Raw genomic sequence first — 20,081 nt, 5'->3', positions numbered from 1 at the left:
TTCAGGAAGTTTTCACTTCAGTTAACTGCATATGCTCCTCGAGCTTAATCAAACAATAAAAACTTGGAAGTGCAGATTTACTTTTCAACAACATTACACGAGTACTACATTCAGCTGAAAAACTACACGATAAATCCCACATATCATATCAGTGATGGAAAAAAAAAAAATAGAACGAAATAAAAGTTCTAAGAATATCCCACACAACATGATAGCATATAACAAGAACAGAAAAGTTTAACAATGATAGCATCAAACTAACTGCATAGACAAGAAAAGCATTATATGACAAGCAGAAGAAAATTGACAGATACAATGAACATCAGCAGCAATACGACCATTACAATGCTTATGGTGAAAGGTACATCAAAAGTTTCACCTTCTAAGATGCCTCAGGATATTATACAAATTCTCGGGTATCTAACCACTAGTGTTTTCTTGGCCTGCAAAAGCTACCTAATAACTAAAACATACAAGATTATTTTCTTGCGACAAGTATTGCAGTAAACGTTGGTACCTCATATAATTTACCTTCTGAATGCCTAAGTACCAAATATTAATGATACAGTCTACAAGAAATAAGAATTTCTTGTATGTATAATAACATATGCTACAGTATTTCATACTTCTTACTCAAAACGGAGAAAACTCATCCACTTTGTATTCCTCAAAATGTGTGATACAACAGGGAAAAACCTTAGTTTCCATCCTTCAAGTCATCAGGTGCGAAAAAATCAAACATTTGCATTCCCCTCCCAGCAACTGCAATCTGATAATGGTTCCTGAATAAGACATGCAGGCGATCTTATTTTAAAGTAAGGGGAAAGATAGGTGGAGGTTGGTTTTCAGAAAGTGAAAAATGGAAGATTAAATAAGACCCAACAGTCAAGCATGAAAGAAAGGATTACCCACCTTGCACAGGCCCTAGCATCCAATGCCTCGGGCTCCGGTACACTAACAACCATATGTTTGTGCTCAGTTAACTTGCCTTGCTGTTCAAGATGCCAACACCTGATGCGCTGATCAAGACCAGTAGAAAATACCCAACGACCATCTGTCCAAACACCTGCAGAGAACAAGACCAACATCAGCTCCAGGTCCATTACATGCAATTGATGATTGTATCTTTGTCATTTGACCAAAAAAAATAAAATCTGATAGTTATCAATGGGTAATGAGCATATAGATGGAGAAAATGATAGGAGGGCAACTCCTTGTAACAATTGGTGTCTTGTGAGTGTGGGCAATGCATAACGAACAGGAGAGAGAATAACTATAAACAGGGTTTAGAAATACAAGTACTTTCTCATTTTACACAAGATTCTGTTAAATACCACAAACAAAGCTTATTTTTCAAGTTTTTTTATTCGGTTCAGATTTGTGTTGTCTTTATTTGGAGACTCCAGTAGTTTGTTACATTAGGTCCAAAAGGATAAGTTGCATCAGAATTTATAAAGGATGAGGTAAGGCATGGAAAAGGTAAGGAGGGGCTGTTTTTGCATGACAGATTTTTCTGCAATTGATCTTTCTCAGTGTTATCCTTCATAGTCAAGGGAACCCTTTTTTGCTTGTCAAACAGTAGTAAGGATGAATTCACTGAAATACCTTCACCCCGTTTCGGCAGCTATTTCTATCATCATTTCCATAACTACTATAAGTTCAGTACTATCACTAACCATCTTCCATGTCCAGAAATAAGGCAAAGCGCCAACTTCATAAGTTTTAGCTCTCTGCAATCTCAAGTCAAATCATGTACAACCAGCTCGAAATCAGAGTGCAGAGTCTTCATTACTAGCACCAATCACATCTTTAGCCATAGTTATCAGGAGCCTCGGTACAACAGCCTCTTTGCTCTGTTTTTCTTTTTAGCAGGATCTCTTTACCCTGGGTTTAATTCTTTAATGGATGGGAGAGCAAAAAGTGCTGGTGGAATTTCAGTAAGCCAAAAAAAAGTACGCCTTCGATGGGTCGGAAAGAATAAGTTGTGCATTACAATAGTTCAAAAATGAGGTTGATTAAATAATTTTAAAAAAAAAGAAGCAAAGTAGCTCGAACATTTGGATGGATACGGCAAATGATCCTAAGGGAAGCAGCAAGTGAAAAATGTACGTAAGGTTGGATAGAGCCAGAAAGAGCTTGCCTTCAAGTATTTTCCCCAATTAGGAAATTACATCTCTTTTTTTTGAGAAAGGTAACATAGGAAATTACATCTCTTTTCCAAATCATTATCTCTGCTTTCTTGTTTCATAGAATTGATGTTGGTAAAAAATGAAATACAGGAGTTTAGAGAATCCAGAAAATAAAGCTTTATAAGAGTACTCATTTTGTTAAGAAAAATATTGACATAATTTTGTCAGTACTCATTTAAATAGGTATAAGCATAAATACAGATTTCTAATGGCTTTATAGAGCCAAATGAGCTTACAAACTATTTTTTTTTTTCTTTAAAAAAATTCAATAAATACATACAAATTAACTAATTCAAAATGGGTGAATGAAGCCAAATTGTTGGATCACATTTGAATGGTTTTAAAACAACATGACACAGGAATCAATTAAAAGGAAACGGCTGGTAAAAACTTGACACCAAAGGCAGCAAGATGTGAAATGAGAAAAAACTGAACTACACCAAAAGATCAGATTTGACACACAGGGTGCAGACTCTACTATGTAAAGATATGATAGAAAAATATACTCGGGCATTGTGTACAAGTTGGACACCCAATCATAGAAGCAAGAATTAAGGAGATGATTCTTTTAGCGAACCTTCAGGATAAAGGCCAAATTTGGGTTTACACTATCCCTCTTCTATAGTTATTTAATTTTTTCTGGACCATAGCACCTATCTACCGTGAACTATGTTGCTCGGACTCTTCAACAATGTCAGCGGGTGCATGTTGGATTCTTAAAAAGTAGTGTATAATTTGACACGGGTGTGGCATCAAAAGTGAAGAGTCCACGCAACTTAGACCGTGCAAGATAAACAGCTAGCGCTTTCTGTTGCAGATAAATGACAATGAAAATTCACGACCCAAAACAAAACGAAAATGAAAGACAAGTATGCAGATTCAATGAAAAAATAATCTGAACGTATACCTTTGACGGCAGAGCTGTGAGCTGAGGTGATTTTATCATGCAACATAAATTTAATATCATGATTTCCCACTTGATAATTATGAACATCACCACCTACATTCTGTGATGTGCTGGTGCTATTTTGCTCCAAAGTCGAATTTTCAGAACTCTGCCTCATCGATGTTGGAGAGAAATCTAATCTAAGACAGCTAAGTGACTGGTCATCACCCCCACTCAGAACATAAAATGTAAACCTCCGATCAGAAACTTCAGGACCATCTATGTCCGAAACATGAAGACAGTTAACCCCTGATTGATGAACATCTTTGAAGACATGCAAGGGACATGCTTTCTGTAATACTTCCTTAATGCTAGTGGAGGTGTCTGGAGAAAATACATGTGTGTTTTCTACCGAATGGGAAATCCCTTGCAAAGCATGATGTTGCACATTTTTGCCGGTTCCTGCAACAGTTGTTGCACAAAAACCATTATCTGGCTTTCCCTTTGAGAAAGGAACTTCCGACAATTGTTCATCACTTGTTGTTTTATTAGAAACTTGACTGCCCAAGAATCTCCATTGTCGTCCACCTTGGCTTCCTCTACCCGTACGTGGCCTTTTCTGACTGTCTAGACCTTTTTCGATTTGAAGTGCTGATAATTGCCGCATAAACTTATCAACATGATCAGTAAGATCCCAAAAGGCAATACTTCCATCAGTAGATCCGCTAATAATAATATACCGACTTCCAAACTGAATATTGCCTGCAAAATCAAGATTTCAATCAGATTAAAGGCACGAAAGAAAGATATATGAAACAGAGGAATTTTCACCAGCCTCTAATCACACAAAAAGGAACAAAAACTGTATGAGTTCTCTACAAGAATATTAATGCAAGTAAACATCTGTAACTTCTTAAGTAGTACCAAGTAAACACCTGTCACTCCTTCAGTAGTACTCCCTCTGTCCCAATTTAAGTGTCTCGGCTTGACTGGATACGGAGTTTAAGAAATAAAGGAAGACTTTTGAATCTTATGGTCTTGAATTAAAGATGTATGTAGTACTTTAAATCTTGTGGTCTTAAACTTGCCAGGTAGAATTTTTTTATTTTTTTTTTGATAACCAAGAAATCCGTCTGTGACCCGTCCTTTGGACCAATCACAGCCTTCTAAACTCGGTGGATAATGGGTCCACCCCTCTACCCCTCTCCACTTAAGTACCGGGTTTCGCTTTGCATGGTGTGGGGCTTGAACCTGCGACCTAAGCCACAAATCCTCCACCTTTTGCCACTTGAGCTAGGCCTTGGGGGCAGGTAGAATATTGGAATTGAAAAATTAACTGAATATAGAAAGAGGTACCCTTTTGGGGACAGACCAAAAAGGAAAGTAAGACACTTTAATTGGGACAGAGGAAGTAGCAACATAAAGACCACAACCTGAGAAAACTAACTAGAGGCTTTTTTTGTCACCCATAAAGAAAGAAGTAATTTGTTCCTATAAAGAAAGAAGAATCATTCGAACAGTTCCTTTTGACAACATAAAGGTTAAATTAGTTGCAGTTGTGCCGAAAATACCAGTAGAGGTCTCATCAAAATCCCAGAAGGCTGACAACTTTGAAGTGTCAATACCACTATGTCCAAAGAACACAGAATCGACATAAAAACTTACTGATCTCTAGTGAAATTTCCTCATGTTGCTAATTTGTAAATTCAATTCCTTTGGGAAGACTCCATATTGAAAGAACTTTTTTGCTTTTCTTTGTTTTTTCAATGAAGGTAAGTGTATTCCACTCATCAGCACTAAATTGGTACTTGTAATCAAAAACTAAAACATGTAATTACAGGGAGCCTTGTTTTTTACAAGGAGTCAAAAAAATCTACCATTGATCTGCATCATCTATATAGTTCTCTACACCAGAATTGAAAAGACAAAAAACAGTTCAGCTTTTTTGCTTGACCAGAATGTTTAATTTAATTTTGCAAGTGTAATTCCTAGCACATTTTTTTTCATAAGTTTATTCGCGTTAGTATTTCAGGAAAATATCTTTGTTTTTTGAATACATTGAATTGCATATTTTTCTCAGACAGAAATCACACAGCACCAATGTTTTTTATTTTTCAAATACTACTTCTAGATGAGAAATTTCCTCTCCTCTCCTTTTGGTAGAACATATCGAGAATATAACCTGTATAGATACTAAAATGCACAGTGTAATAAGTTGCCATGTTTCCGCAGAAGCTGTGATCATGATCGCTCTAAAGGAAGCTGAAATTGCTTTTCCTGGTGCCTTTAACCTCTGTGGCCCTACCTGCTAGGCCGTCTGCTCGCATCTCTCTCTATTTTATTTTATGAAAAGGTAGAAAAGCTCATCACTATATTTAGTGCTCAAGCAGAAAAAGCCACAAAACTTAAGCATGTCTTCTAAATAGCCATTTCATACAGAGGGCGTCTCTCTTTCTTACTTGGTACCCATGGCATGTGCCTTGGTCTCACACGTGGATCCATGTCCATACATGTCTTTACTCCCATCTACACTAATTATGTGATACACCTTATTTCTCTAATCTTTTTTAGCTCTATTATCTTGTCCACCATGACCAAATGCATATGATGGACCCCACTCACAAAGTAGTAGCTATTCTCTTGTTTACACCAGATAAAGACCCCCCCCCCCAACTTTTCTCTCAGGTACTACATATAAGTTGCTTCATTACCTCCCTCGGATCTTTAGTGTGTGATGAATCAAAGATCAAATATAGAGAGAGCGCTGATCTAAGAGTTGAAGGTTTGAAGATAAACTAAAATAAAACATCACAAAGACAAAAATAAACAAATAAAAATATAGAAGGTATGAATAGTTTGTGAAGCATGATATGAAAAGTAGCTACATCAATTATACCAGCCCATCTTATATCTTACTCCCTCTGTGCCATTTTATGTGACACGTCTTTCTAGTCTGTTCGAAAATGACAATTTCCTATATCTCGCAACAATTTAACTTTAGACTTCCCATTTTACACTTAATGACATGATTTTATCACCACTAAAATGTCTTGGCATGTTTAAGACCTTTCTTTCTTGAACTTGCTTAGTCAAACACCTTCACATAGATTTTATTTTATTTTTTTATTTTGAGAATGGTAATGTCACCTTCACAAAGAATTAAAGGGAGGGAGACCATAAAAGCATCCTCTTTGACAAGTGCATTCGGGTTACTTCAGAAAGGTAGGTATACAGTGCTTCTACAAGCTCCAAAACAAAAATATAGACAACCCTGATCTCTCATCCATCATAAGGTGAAGGAAAAGGCTGCTGGCAGTGAGGACCGTGCTTACTTAATCAGTATTAGCCAATTCAGTTACTTCAATAGATCATGAGCAAGGGTGTTTGCCACTCTCCCAGCCTGTGGTGGTGAAGGCCAAGCTAATCTAAAATTCGGAACATGTTTTTTTTTTCTATTTGGTCAATAAATGAACCACACCCCTCTCAGTTAAGGATGCTTATGAGAGTTGGAGTCTATGGGAGCTGACAAAGCCATCAAGATGATCTGGATCATGATCCCTGATCGTATATTTTGGTGTATCTGGTTAGAAAGGAATAGAAGATGTTTTGATGGGAAGCCAACTTCATTAGGTATTTTGAAGGCAAGGTGTTTTGTCAATCTGTTTAGTTGGCATTGTTGGCCCAGTCTGTACCCTGCTTCTAATGCAGAGCAATTTCAGGACTTTATTAGCTCACTGGTTCTAGCTTAGATAGTTTGTACTGTCAACTAGTGAATTTTTGTAAGCTACAATACCACATCTTGTAATTTTTGCATCTTCTTGATGCCTCTATTAATACCACATCATAAATAATAATAAAAGAAGACACTGAAAAGAAGATCAAGAACCGGTGATGGCATTGTGCTCACGTCTAGCTTTGATTATATAAGCAGCTTTAAGTTTTATTTAACTTCCTGGTTTGAATTAATTAATGGAGAATTCGAATGTGACTACGATCTTTGTTGAAATGCCTTTGGGAACATTACTATGCTCAAAAAGCAATCTTAACCTATAGATCATACAGAGACAAAGTTTGAAAAGAGTTGTTAATCAACTAAACCTAAATAATGAAACAACCTTGAACTGGGGGACATGTAGGAACAACTATATGTCGCAAAGCAAGCACCGGAGATGACAAAGGAGTCAACAAAGCAACATCAAACCTGAAATAGTTATTGGAAAACAAGCAACCGGGTCAGAAACAAGAGAACAAGCATGTTCTCTGCATAGCGGGAATACAAGGCATTGTAATTAGGACATGATGAGATAATGCATGCAAATACCAGAGTCGATAGGGTAATAAAAGAGCTCGTAGTGTAACTGTGGCGTCTGAACATGCAACAACTACGAAACAGACTGAACACCTGCAGATGATATAAACAGGAGGCAATTTGATCATATTCACCTAATTTTACAGAAAATGATAGTGATCATTGTTGATTTACTGACCTGATGCCTGTAACCTGAACAAGAAAAGCAGTAACTGCGAGATATCTCCAATCATTTTCAAATATATCTGGAAGGCATGATTCTGAATAGCTTCTCTTGTCTTCTGAGGAAAATGATCCGCCATTTTCGACTGTTCCACTAACTTTTTTGTTTTGTTGTTTTCCATTATTTCTTTCTCTGGTTGGCATATCAGTAGAAAGCCACTGGAAAGATGCAGATGATGATGAACCATGAAAATGTAAATCATTTTTAATATTGCACTCTGTGTCAAGGGTTCCATCTTCCCTTATTCTCATCTTACTTTTTTGTTTCCAAGCAGTTACTACCCTTTTTGCACCTACTGATATTAGTAAAGAACAATCCTCTGGGTCCTCTAAGAACCATTTTTCACTCTTAACACTTTCATGCACGTCATTTGCATCCAGCACCATTCTATGTAGCCTTGAGACAAAGAATATAGATCTCACAGCTGATCCACCAACATGTTCACCAAGCAGCTTGGAAGCTGACCAATTTTCAGTTTCTGAAGCATACCTGAGACATCAGCAAAAATAACTAATTTGCCATAGAACTTCTAACAGTCAAAAGCAAAGAAATGTGCAGATATCAAGATCAATAGAAGGAAGCCCAATTAGGTTGGGGAATAGTTTAAACAAAAAAAAATTAAAAAAAATTGTTGCCCAGGATTAAATAGATGTATCAAAATCAGAAATGGCATCATACCTTGTCAATCTCACAGTTCCATCTTCACAACCTGTTGCAACCCAAATCATCTCAGAAAAAGTATCCTGCTTTTCATTTAGACTGCACAATGAATCTCGAGAGATAAAACATAAGGTATGTATCTCCCTGCCATGGAATTGCAGATGAAAATTTTTTGGATACATCACCCTCTCAATTGTGGTCACCCAGTGTCTATGAACATAAATGATTCCATCCTGCAAAGAAAGAGCTATAGAGTGGTCAGGATATCAATCCAGTGATTAGAAGAGTTATTATTTTGAGGACAGCTATAACTACTTATACAAGTCGTGCATTTCTACTTCCCTAAGCATTCTGGACTAAACCTGCTTTTGCCAGTATGATCACTCCATATACTCTAAAAATCCATCGTGGAACAGGAAACTGATAGATTTGGAAAAGATTATACCTTGACATATGCAAGGCAATTTTTCATCTCTGGTACATCACCAAGAAAATAAGAATGAGGGCGCCTCCATCCACCACAAGTTACTTGCAAAACCTATTCCAGCATATGTAAGATCTTCATGATGTGGAAGAAAGGGAGAAAAGAAGGAGCAAGATATTGACCGAGTAGGAAAGAGAGACAACACCTTTGTCTCAGAAATTAAATTCCATATGATAAAGTCTGATGAAGAAAATCCTATCGCACAGCTGCCACTAGGTAAATCATCTTGTTGGTCAGCATTAGTGAAAACAGATCGTATTGTACTTAGCTCTTTCACTTGCTTGATTCCAATGAATTCCAAGTTATGACAACTTCTATCATGTTCAAAGTAGCATATGCACCCATCTCCTCCAGTCTGAAGAAATAAGAGAACAAAAGAAAAAGTCACTGCATTGGACAACACAACCACATGTTCTTGCCTCAAGTACTTCCAGGCCATGAATCCAAGAAATTCCTAATAATAATGGCATATTTTTATGTAAGAATTTGAATGCGTGTTCTCTTACATAATAGAAACTGAAAAAAAAGTTTTCTTTCTTTCTTCCTCCTCTTTTGGTAGACAAAGATAAGTCATAGAAAAATATTGATTATAATATTACAGAAATATTACAAGAAACAGAATGTGTCCTTTTCTTCACATACTGAGTTTATTTATTTTTGTTTGAGCCTATCCCCATTCAACTTAACTTTCTACCTTATTTTATGTTGAAGTAGATTTTTATGCTCTAATATAGACTTCTATGATGGCAATTCTGAACATTTATAAGGGATAAAAAGATGATAAGGTAATTAATTACAAGGAATAACTTGATTATTTTTCTTTTTCCTCCCTTTTATTGGAGAAAGGGAATAACTAGATATGTTCTTTTCATCATTTTTGCGCACCACCATGTTAATAAGTTTCTAAGGGATACATAAACAAACTCCAATGGAAAGCACATCTGAGTACAACTTGTAAAATTTATTTTCAACATTTATTTGTTTATCATCTTTAAATTAAACTTAGGCTTCTCTACTCCTATAAATGTTTTGACTCCATAAAAAATGAATTTGACAATATTTCTCAGCACATGTGAAAAATTACCTTTTAAAACTCTATTAGACATGGAAAACTCTTAAATTTCTTGGGAAACTATCAACATCTTTTTTGTTTTCTTCTTCTTTAAGTTCCTCTCTATTTATTTCATTCTTTATTAGGGTTAATGATATGGACACCTAATACAGAATAATTTTCAACTTCTGATTTTCTCTACATTTCTAGCCGGTATCTCTTCTTTGAATGTACTCTGAATAAAAATATCACAAAACAAGAATTAAATGTTAATTTAAATCATATTTATTGCCTACATTTTGGCTTTGGCTTTCCACGTTCAACTAAAATAAAGAACAAAAGGTACATAGATGCAATAAAAATTATATTTTTCTTCCAAATATGCGATAAAATTTTGAAAAATATCATGGTGTTCATTATTAGGTGTCTTCCTAATGCCTTTGCTACTCTATGGACACCTTATTGGTATTTGTCCTAGACATTTTGGCAGTTCTCTTCAATAATTAGTCACACTTTGACTATTCCATTATCATTAATTCTTTAAATCAGGAATTATTATATACTGTTTTGAAGATTAAGTGACTAACCAAAATTAACTTTTTCAATTAATTATTGTTGTTATCTTTTTACGCAGTAAACTAACAAATGCAATACATCTGCATATTGTAGTTTCTGTCTGAAAAGATCATTTATGCTTTTTTTTTCTTGACAACAAGGAAATCCATGAGGCCAGTGACTCACAGTTCTAAACTCCATACATGATAGGCCTTTCCCAGCCCGACGGCCCTTCTCCACTTAAATTCAAGGTTTTTGTCTGTGGCAGGGTTGAACCTGTGACGTGCGCCTAACCACACATTGCTCTTATCACTAGATAAAAGCCACGAGGACAATAGTTTTTACTTTTTTATAGTATTATTTCTTATCATGACCTTTTCTCTGATCTATCTTTGCATGGAATAGGAGAAGGTTAGATTTTAATAGAAATGCAATGTGAAGAGTCTTTGAAAAGCACAAGGAGAAAGCTCACTTAAGGCTAACTTTTCAATCTCTTAATCTAACATGTATGAAATTAATCAGGAAAATATACTCTCTGATATGTAATTAAAGACTTTCAAGTGTACTGTGTACTTCTGGCCAATGTTATAACGCAGGAATTCTCTCTGTAACACTTAAAAGTATTGACTGAAAGATATCTTTTGATGTTAGTAAAGGTCAACCTCCATTTGCATACTTTTGACTTAGTACAGATTTTTGTTATTACTTTTAAGTCTTAACTAAGTTCTGATTTAGTTTTTGAAAGCTTTATCATATAAAACAGCAAAAATGGCCTGAAAATGAAATATCAACAGATCCTTAACTCAACAAATCAGAAAGAGAGAACAAAAAGATCACCTCAAACCCAAGCATTAATTCGATTAATGTCATTACTAGTAAAACTGAATAAGCATCCATTAAGGTCTTACCGAATGAATTTCAAGTTGTGTAGGAGTAAAACTAGCAATGGAGATGCTACACACAGTTGATATTCCATGAGCTCCTCTGAAGTTGTTGAGGGGAGTTATATTTATTTCTGAAGCTGTAGACATGCTAAATAGAATGTCTCTTTGCAATGGAAATAACAAAAGATTACCACGAATGTCACCGCACACTAGAACCTACAAAAAGAAAATAGATTAAGAATTTTGGAACTTACTTAAGTAATAGATATTTCATAGTGATCGGTTGTTCAAACTTGAAACAGACAAAGTCGAGATATATTATTGTCTTGCAAAGCTAAAAAAGGAGATATAACATATTGGAAGCAACTCCCTCTTATGTAGGAACATATGGGAACCCTGGGACTCTCAATATGTATGAAGGGACGTCATCTTAAGAATCACATAGCAGAGTAATTCAAGAATTATTTGGGACAATATAATTTGTTCAGTATAATACATATACTACTTTATGAATACAAATATACTGTAGAAGACTTGCACAATGCAGTAAAGAAGCCATATGCACAGTTCCTAGCTTACTCTGTCCCAATTTGCTAGTCTTTTTTTTACTTTGCAGGAATATTAAGATAAGAGTTGATGATATGATTTGTTTAATATTTATTGGGAAACCTGTGGGTCAAACATTGACCTTCGTGTCATAGAATATAAAATAAAGGATAATTTTGTATTAAGAATAGAAGAAGTCCTGTAAGACTATTTAAAATGCATTAAAGCTTTTCATATTTCATTTAAGGAAAATGAACAATATTTTGGAAAAATCCAAAAGGGAAGTAAGATGGGCATTCGCGAAAGAGGGAGTAATACCCAAAAAACGTTAGAAGCCATAGAGAGGAAAACAAGTTTGAAGCCATAGAGAGAGAAAACAAATATGAAGTCATAGAGAGAGAAAGAGAGAAGGAACAAATGGCTAAATTTCATAATGCATAAACTATAAAGGGTATTGACCTCATTCTCTACTGATGCATCCAAGCACATTATTCGCATCCCAAAGCATGAGCGGAATTCTGCTATTAGGGATACACAACACCTTCCCATGACATCGTGAGAAACAGAGGGCAAAGGGTTGAACAGTCTCCATAATTTCAATGTGCCTCTAGGATCAGAAGTGAAGAGGAACCTACAGGATAAGTTCATCAGAATATATGGCTTTCACCAGATCAGATATGTAAAGGATAAATTATCCCTGATTTATTCAACCAATAGATGCAGATTTTATTTTAAAATATGTGTTTGTAGGTGTGTGTGCATGTGTGTGTGTGAGTTGCCAATAGCATAATAATGGTACTTGAAGGAACAATCTTATATGCCAAAAGTCAACATGCAGAAGACAACATAGAGTTATAAAACGTTCATCAATTTTCTATTTAAATATCACGAACATTCCTCGAATCATTATGACTTCTAGCATCATCATAACTTACATTGGTCCCAAAGATTTGCACCAATAAGTTCCAAGTAGTTGCCTCTCTGGTTCAGCTGACCATGTAGAAGTGAGTTCAACTCTAGGATTGAAGACATCACCAACAACTTTGGCGATCATCATAGTGCCTTTACCATTGCCAACAGCAACCCAATTTTCAATATCTTTTGTAACATTAGAACAGTGTGACAACAAGTCCATGCAAACTATTGGTCCTTCCTCCCCAATATGAAGAAGTTCAGTCCATTTCACCTCCTTGGCATCATATAGTTTAGCATGGTACACATATCCATTGTTTGTGGCAACATAAAGAGAATCTTCCCGAGAAAAATGCAAGCATCTTACATATTCGCTTTTGCTGCATGAAATTTGATATAGACAAATCTGTGAATAAGCACCATGTGCATAAGTGTGAACAAGTAAGTTGTCCAGAACTAAGATAGGATGCCTTGCATGAGCAATATAAGAGAATTTTCCTGAAAATTGAAAATACAACTTGCTTTTTAATAAGTACCCCTGAAAAAAATATAATACATCAGGCCAAAAGCTTTTTTTAGAACAATGGTTTCCGATCAACTTGCACGCACCTCAACTATTTCAATGGATACTTGCCTCCTTCCACCAGAACAAGAATCAGATACCCTGCCCACCATGTTTTAAGCAAATTGGAAGAAATCACCTAAATTTTTGGTCTCTAACGGGATTTGAACTTCGCAAACTCAAGGTTTACTCATTTAACATAATCCTTAACTTTTGCCCCTCCCACACAAGGTACACAACTCTAGGGATAAACAAGATGCATTTCAGTTTCTAGTTGCTATATACCTGTTCATGAGGCCAACATGCTCGCTAAAATTTGGAATATAAAGAGCAAATTCCTCCTTTTGGACAGTTGAGTCTTGTACTTCCACAATACCTCCTGCTGATCCATTAGAAAACGATGCTTGCAGCCGGTGTACTTTTATTGAAGAATCAAACCCCGCAGTCACAAGGAGGGCAGCATCAGGATCATAGAGACAGCGCCAGATCCCTCTCCCGCTGTACCAATAAAATGTGATAATAGGAATTATATCATAAAACCAGTGTATTATAAGCGGTACAGTGCAAGAAAATCATTAACACAATAGAGCATAAAGTCACTTTAATGAAATAAAAAATGAGAAATAATGATTTAATTGGTACTATAATATAATTAAAAAGTCACTTCCATTCTGAACCTTTCCTTACACTTACACATGCTCTTTGATTCTTGTAAGCTGTGTGCCATCCATTCCCCATACACGACATGTGCAATCCTCGCCAGCAGTTATGATTAACTAAGCAGAGTCCCACATATAGACAGACAAAGCCAAATACTTAGAAGCAATCCTTGCATGTCCCACATTGGAAGGAAAGGAATGCACAAATTCATAATGAATTAGCACAAGTTACAGTTCTACCAAGAAAAAGTTACCACATAGAATCATCAAAACATAAAAGATCCACCTCATGAAGATCCCAGAACTGTCTGGCAAAGGAAAACTACTTCTAGCATTAAAAAAATTTTAAAAAAAACATCAGTGGTTGCGCTCTCGACTTCCTAAAATACCCTATGAGTTACATTGTCTTCATTATCGATGTGAAAATAGAAGATTTTGGCTTGAAATGGCAGGGCTTTACACGTGATTACAGGTAGGCTTTTGGTTTAATTCATGTTTATTAGATTATTCCCCAAGTATTAAAATAAATTCAAATATTGGAAATATAGAAGTATTTTATTCATACAGATATTCTTGTGAGATCAGAAATTGCAGCAGCTCTAAACAATCACAGCATTGTGGACTTGTCAAGCTACATAAAATGTGATTTCATTGTGGAGAAGAAGTTTAATCAAAACACGAGCAATCTTCTCCTCTTCTCTTTTACAAGCTTATCCATCTATCCACATCATAAATTCCCCATTTTGAGAAGAAAAGTCCATCAGTTCTAAAGGAACTGGGACACCGGACAAGTTTTTGAGCTGACTAGCTATATTCTCCTGAGTCCTGTCAACCCCAGTCATAACAATGCTTTAGGATATTTTATACAGCTTTTGTTATAAGATTGCAAAGTTACTTTTAACATCTGCAACTGCAGTACTTTAGCATGCTCAAAAGCATATTCCCCTATGCTGTGTGAGTGAGTTACAAAGTACTTTAATGAACATGAACTTACAGAGTCAAATATACAGCAATCCCAAATTCTAGCACTGTGACCAAATAAAACTGAGTCGTCAACCACGTGGTTGGGACCATCAGCACCAAGCGTCCAGATACGAGCACTGCACTAACAAAAAAGAAGAATAAACCACCTAAATCGCTGACTAAATGGTTCTATGGCTCAATATATACATAGGTGTCAATAACAAAAATATGAACCTGCGATCATCAGATACAGATACTAGTTTAAATCCATCAGCTGACCATGCAAGGCGGAAAATTGAACCTTCATGTCCAGTTAGTTTACATATATTTATGGCTTCATATTGCTGATAAGGAAGCTGGAGACCCTCGTAACTGGTCAAATTCAAAGGGTCTTTGGTAGGATTTCCAATAACATCAGGACCAGCTTTACGACCCACTTTCCAAACAAGAACCTGCCAAACCCAGATCAAGAAAAATAAGCGCCTGTTGGAAGACATATGCAGATATCAATGAGCACAAAAAGTGTTACCATATTAAACAGAGCCAATTTACAAAATGATTAGGTGATCATTTTGTCCTAATAGAGCACCCAAGGGTGTGGTCTAGTGGTCAATGACGTGGGTTGAGAACCATGAGGTCTCGGGTTCAAATCACAGTATCTGCCCTAGCCTTGGTGGATAGAATTGCCTGGTACCTGATGTTGGTGGGAGGTGGCAGAAATCCCGTGGAATTGGTCGAGTTGTGCGAAAGTTGGTCCGGACACCACGGTTATTAAAAAAAAAGTTGCTCAGACAGAAACTGTAGTCAAAAGAGAGACTCATACAAGAAATGGTCTCTTTGTATGTGCTGTACGAAAAGGAGGACTGAATGATTGTTTGTTCACAGAACCAGAAGTTAAAATAGAGCATATCTTCAGTAATTAAACTAAGTTCAGCCAAAACTGTAAAAAGAAATCATAAAATCTGTTTATATGTGCAAAAATATCCGAAAGGAAAGTTTTTCAGCCAAACTGTCTAAGAAGTGCAACAGAAACTTCTTGAGTGCGGCCCCCACGGCTTTGTTCAAGAGGCAAAGGTTGAGGGACTTGTGACTTGAGTCAAAGGCTCGAGCCTGCACCAGCAAACTAAGCCTAGTATTTAAGTGGAGAAGAGTAGAGGGACGACCCATTATCACCGAGTCTCAAAGGTAGCAGTTGTTCCTAAAGTTAGCCCAAGATAGATTTCTTGATCATTGAAAAAATAAAAAATCTAAACAGTGTGTTCAACTTTTCTGAGAGCAGAACAATTTTGACCATTTGTCTTATGAGTGAGGGAATAAGTCAAAAGAACAGGAAACGTGGAAATGTACTAAGAAAAGATTTTAGGATAATAACATGTAGACACAAAATATACATTCAAGTGAAGTGAACAAGTGGAGACATAACAAATGAGATAAGACAGAACTGTGGTGCCTAAATGAAAACAATTCAAATATCCAGGCTTATTCTTCTAGGCGGATGGCATGATATATGAAAATGTGCTAAATAGAATTAGGACAAAATTGTTGAATTAGAGGAGGGTTATGGCAGTGATATGGCATAAAATGATACCTAAGCAAGTAAAATGCAATTTCATAGTATAGATGTTATAAGAGAGAATGTTTGATTGGTAAGGCCCAATATATCCACGAGATGAATGTCATGGAATTAAAAATGTAAAGATGGAAGCATGGTCATACAAGATTGGTCAAGATTAGCAAATGATCACAACAAATTGAGGGTGCAAATAGTGTTATGGCCATTTCTAAGTAAATTTCCATATGCACCGATCGACCCATAAGTATGATATTAAGATTATTGTAGGTGATAAAAACAGAAGGGGGTGCAATAGCATGCATAAGGACTAAATGAGAGCTGGTCGCCTGAAATTATTTAGAAATACCCCACGTAGGGCCTTCATATGCATTGGTCTATAGGTGCAATTGACAGATGAGTGACAAAGGGAGATGAGATAAACCTCAAATCACTTTTTCAATTTTTTAATAATGGCAGTATCCAGACAAGGCATGCACCTTGACTATACTACCAAGTACTTGCAACCTCCCACCAACACGGATATCAAGTAACTTTATCCAGCAAAGTTAGGAAAATTGAAAAATAATCAAGGAATGTTGTTTGTCTCTACTGAATTTCAATCAGTCTCCAGGTTTGCAGAAGGAAATATTAGGTGCAAGTAGGTAAACATCAAATCAAGGAAATTATCTCAAAAGACCTATAATCTCCTAAATTTTCATATTTAAAATATATATATATAATACAATAGAAGTAAAGGATCTATAGACATCAACTAGTTCAAAATAAGAATTTGTAGTAGTTGTTATGCTAACATTATGTCGGGTATTTGTTGAGAGTTCTTTTATTCCTGTATGTTTGTGTGGGAAAAGCTTGATTTAGAGAAACTCTAGTTTTAGAGAATCCCTTACTTGCCTTTCAAGACAAATAATTTGAAGTTGGAACAAATTAGGCCTAAATGGACAAATAATTCATCTTGCCTATCCCAACTACTTTAGCATTTGACACTATTTTGATTGATTATTTAATTTATTCATAGATAAAATTAGGGTTAAAAATTATCAAAGGTGATGGAAAAATTTCTTTGACACAAATGAACGTATATGCAATGTATCAAGATACTCCTAAGTTTGAACAAAATACTGGAACAAGGACAATATGATAAGATGGAGAGTGAGGAAAAGATATAACTAAATACTGGTACCTCATTAAAGATTGTACCAGATGCCACACGGAGAGATCCAACATCGTCGCCCCAAATCCTCATGGAGTACAACAAACACTTCTCTAAAAATGAGATGAAGAGGAAAAGTTAAAAGCATGAACCCTGGCATCTATGGTTGAATTAAGTCTCCTAATTAACAATAGAAAAGCTAGCACTATCTCTGGTATACATTGCTTTATCTGCAACAACCATTTAGTGCTCAAAAAATAAACAAAAATTGAAACTGGAAAGACGAGTTGACAAACAAACCTGAGCATCTTACTGTGGAAAGCAGAGAACACCTCAACATATCCCAGATATGTACAGAATTGTCACTGCATCCTATAGCAAGACAATCACTACCATTGTTTGAAGAAGTAGCGCCATCCCACTACCACCACATGTTAAGTATCATAATAAGCATAAATCCCACAAAAAAATTAAGAAAACATCACAGGAGGCACCTATTTCATAATTAAGGAAAAAGTTACCTTCAAAAAGCTAACATCCAAAACCCAGTGAGTAAACTTAGGCAGCAGGACCACGAGACTTAACGTTAACTTAAAACATGCTTGTTGCTCAGTTTGAGAATTAGAAACCCTTTGAATTTGCAAGCTAAAAAGTTTAACTCTCCTCTCACCATAGACTGCAATCTTAAAAGTAATATGTGTATCCGATAAGTGTTCATTAAATGCCTCCAATGAAACTCCATGCACACGAATTCCATCGAATACATCAAATGATCTTATCAATTTCCCAATCGTCAAATCATAGACGAGAATTTGTGAACCAGTTCCTGTGGAGACATTAATTGTTTACTTACAACCAATTCAGTAGAAATATAGTATCAAAGAATAACAAAGTTCTACATTTTGCAATGGCAATCACAAAAGCACATGTCTTTGATTTCAGAACAAGGAAATAAACCAAGTGCGGGAAGTAAAGAGAACGAACCAGCTAGTAGAAAAGGAAGTGAAGAGAAGTCCGGCGGAAGGTGTAGAAAGCAGAGGGCAGAGATTTCGCCAAGGTACTGCCCTCTCTGGAGGCTACAACGGCTTTGCTCCGCCATGGTCGCTGCTGCGTCGCACAACTAGTCGAGCAGTCGCCAATACTTCCCTGCGGCAGTGTTCAAATGCTAATGGTCAATGGGCTAGTAGTATTTTTGAAAAGTGTCGCGTCTAGCCACTTTGGGAGTCCTATTTAGGTAATAACCAATAAATAAAAAATTGAAGTTTAAAGGCGGAATGACCTGAAACACTCTTGTACTTGATTTTGTTTGTCAGTTGAACCCTCATACTCATCACTTTGCCAATACACGTGGCAAATGGACGCGATTTTCTCCTCCGGTCAGTGCGTGTAATGGACGCGATTACACGTGGAATTCCACATCATTTTTTAGTGCCACATGCAAAATTAAGTGCTAAAAAAAATTTAAAAAATCAAGGGAAAAGGGACAAATATACCCCTGAACTTTCAAAAATGGTATGTCAATACCCTTCGTCATACTTTTCGTCCATCAAAGCTCTTGCAGTCCAATAATTAGTACATATTTACCCCTCCCACTAACGGAACACTTATTGTGTACACGTGGCGCAATCTTAAGCCACAACCCGAATTGACCAATTTTTAAGCCAAATTTCAAAACCCACCCATAACCCATTTAACCCACCCGATTTACCCACAAATAAACTCTCTAAAATCCTAAAGAAAAATGGAAATCCTTATTGAATTCATCAACATGAACCTTGATAGTATCCTTATCAACATTAACATCATTTTTAATCTTCTTCGCATTTTGGTAATCCACATACGGCACCGCCAACCATGGCGGTGGAGGTGGCGGCGGAGGCTAAGGATAAGGATTTCGGGAAGGAGGAGTTAGTAAAGGATAAGAATTTCGAGAAGGGGGAGGTGTTGTAGAAGTTGCAGGTAAAGAGTAGGTTGGGTGGGGTGGTGGTGGGGGAAGGGATGGAAAGGGCGGAGCAATAGAAGAAGACGACGGCGACAGCAGCAAAGGAAGAGAGTGGTGGAGGTGATGATTTTGATGCCTTTTACTCCATGAAATTTTCATTTTTTCTTCCTTGCAGGAACTAGAGGAACAGTAGTAGAAGAGTTTTGAAGAAATCAACCGAAGAATTAGGGAAGAAGAATGATGGAAAATGTGGGACCCGTGTTGTTAAGGGAAAGTGTTTAGGAAGTTAAGTTGTTGAAAAAATAATTTCAAAAATTAAGTTTTACCAAAACAGTCCATTAATTAATAGGAATATTACAAAAAAATTCTTATTACAATCATATTTTTTTAAATGCGTGTAAAGTTTAACATAAATAAATAAACTTTAGGATTTTTCTTTAGGATTTCAAAGAGTTTATTCGTGGGTAAATCGGGTGGGTTAAATGGGTTATGGGTGGATTTTGAAATTTGGGTTAAAAAATTGGTCAATTCAG

General features: G+C 36.2%; 1 protein-coding gene across 1 annotated transcript; it reads right to left on the bottom strand.

Annotated features, from left to right (window-relative positions):
* Window positions 1-316: 316 nt before the first annotated feature.
* Window positions 317-18,746, bottom strand: LOC125810515 (uncharacterized). Its single transcript, XM_049489987.1, has 20 exons — window positions 18,591-18,746; window positions 18,128-18,432; window positions 17,907-18,027; window positions 17,637-17,719; window positions 15,118-15,335; window positions 14,915-15,020; window positions 13,955-14,037; window positions 13,547-13,759; window positions 12,723-13,079; window positions 12,247-12,418; window positions 11,266-11,457; window positions 8,897-9,106; window positions 8,713-8,805; window positions 8,286-8,500; window positions 7,563-8,096; window positions 7,397-7,477; window positions 7,191-7,276; window positions 3,097-3,837; window positions 913-1,066; window positions 317-782 (listed from the first exon to the last, which is right to left on the bottom strand). The coding sequence occupies exons 1-20, from the start codon at window positions 18,703-18,705 to the stop codon at window positions 698-700; spliced, it is 4,164 nt and encodes a 1,387-aa protein (XP_049345944.1). The 5' UTR covers window positions 18,706-18,746; the 3' UTR covers window positions 317-697.
* Window positions 18,747-20,081: the final 1,335 nt, after the last annotated feature.

Source organism: Solanum verrucosum, unplaced genomic scaffold, assembly GCF_900185275.1.
Source record: "Solanum verrucosum unplaced genomic scaffold, falcon-dt-bn FXZP01000118.1, whole genome shotgun sequence".
NCBI classification, from domain to species: Eukaryota; Viridiplantae; Streptophyta; class Magnoliopsida; order Solanales; family Solanaceae; genus Solanum; species Solanum verrucosum.
The sequence above is the reverse complement of the archived record's forward strand: the minus strand, read 5'-3'. Positions and strand labels throughout refer to the sequence as shown.

Excerpts from the sequence above, each read along its gene's own strand:
- LOC125810515 (XM_049489987.1), bottom strand. The coding sequence starts at position 18,705 with ATGGCGGAGCAAAGCCGTTGTAGCCTCCAGAGAGGGCAGTACCTTGGC. Across the intron at positions 18,433-18,590 it reads ACTTCCTTTTCTACTAGCTG|GAACTGGTTCACAAATTCTC; the intron begins GTTCGTTCTCTT and ends ATGTCTCCACAG. Across the intron at positions 17,720-17,906 it reads TTCCACAGTAAGATGCTCAG|AGAAGTGTTTGTTGTACTCC; the intron begins GTTTGTTTGTCA and ends TCTCATTTTTAG.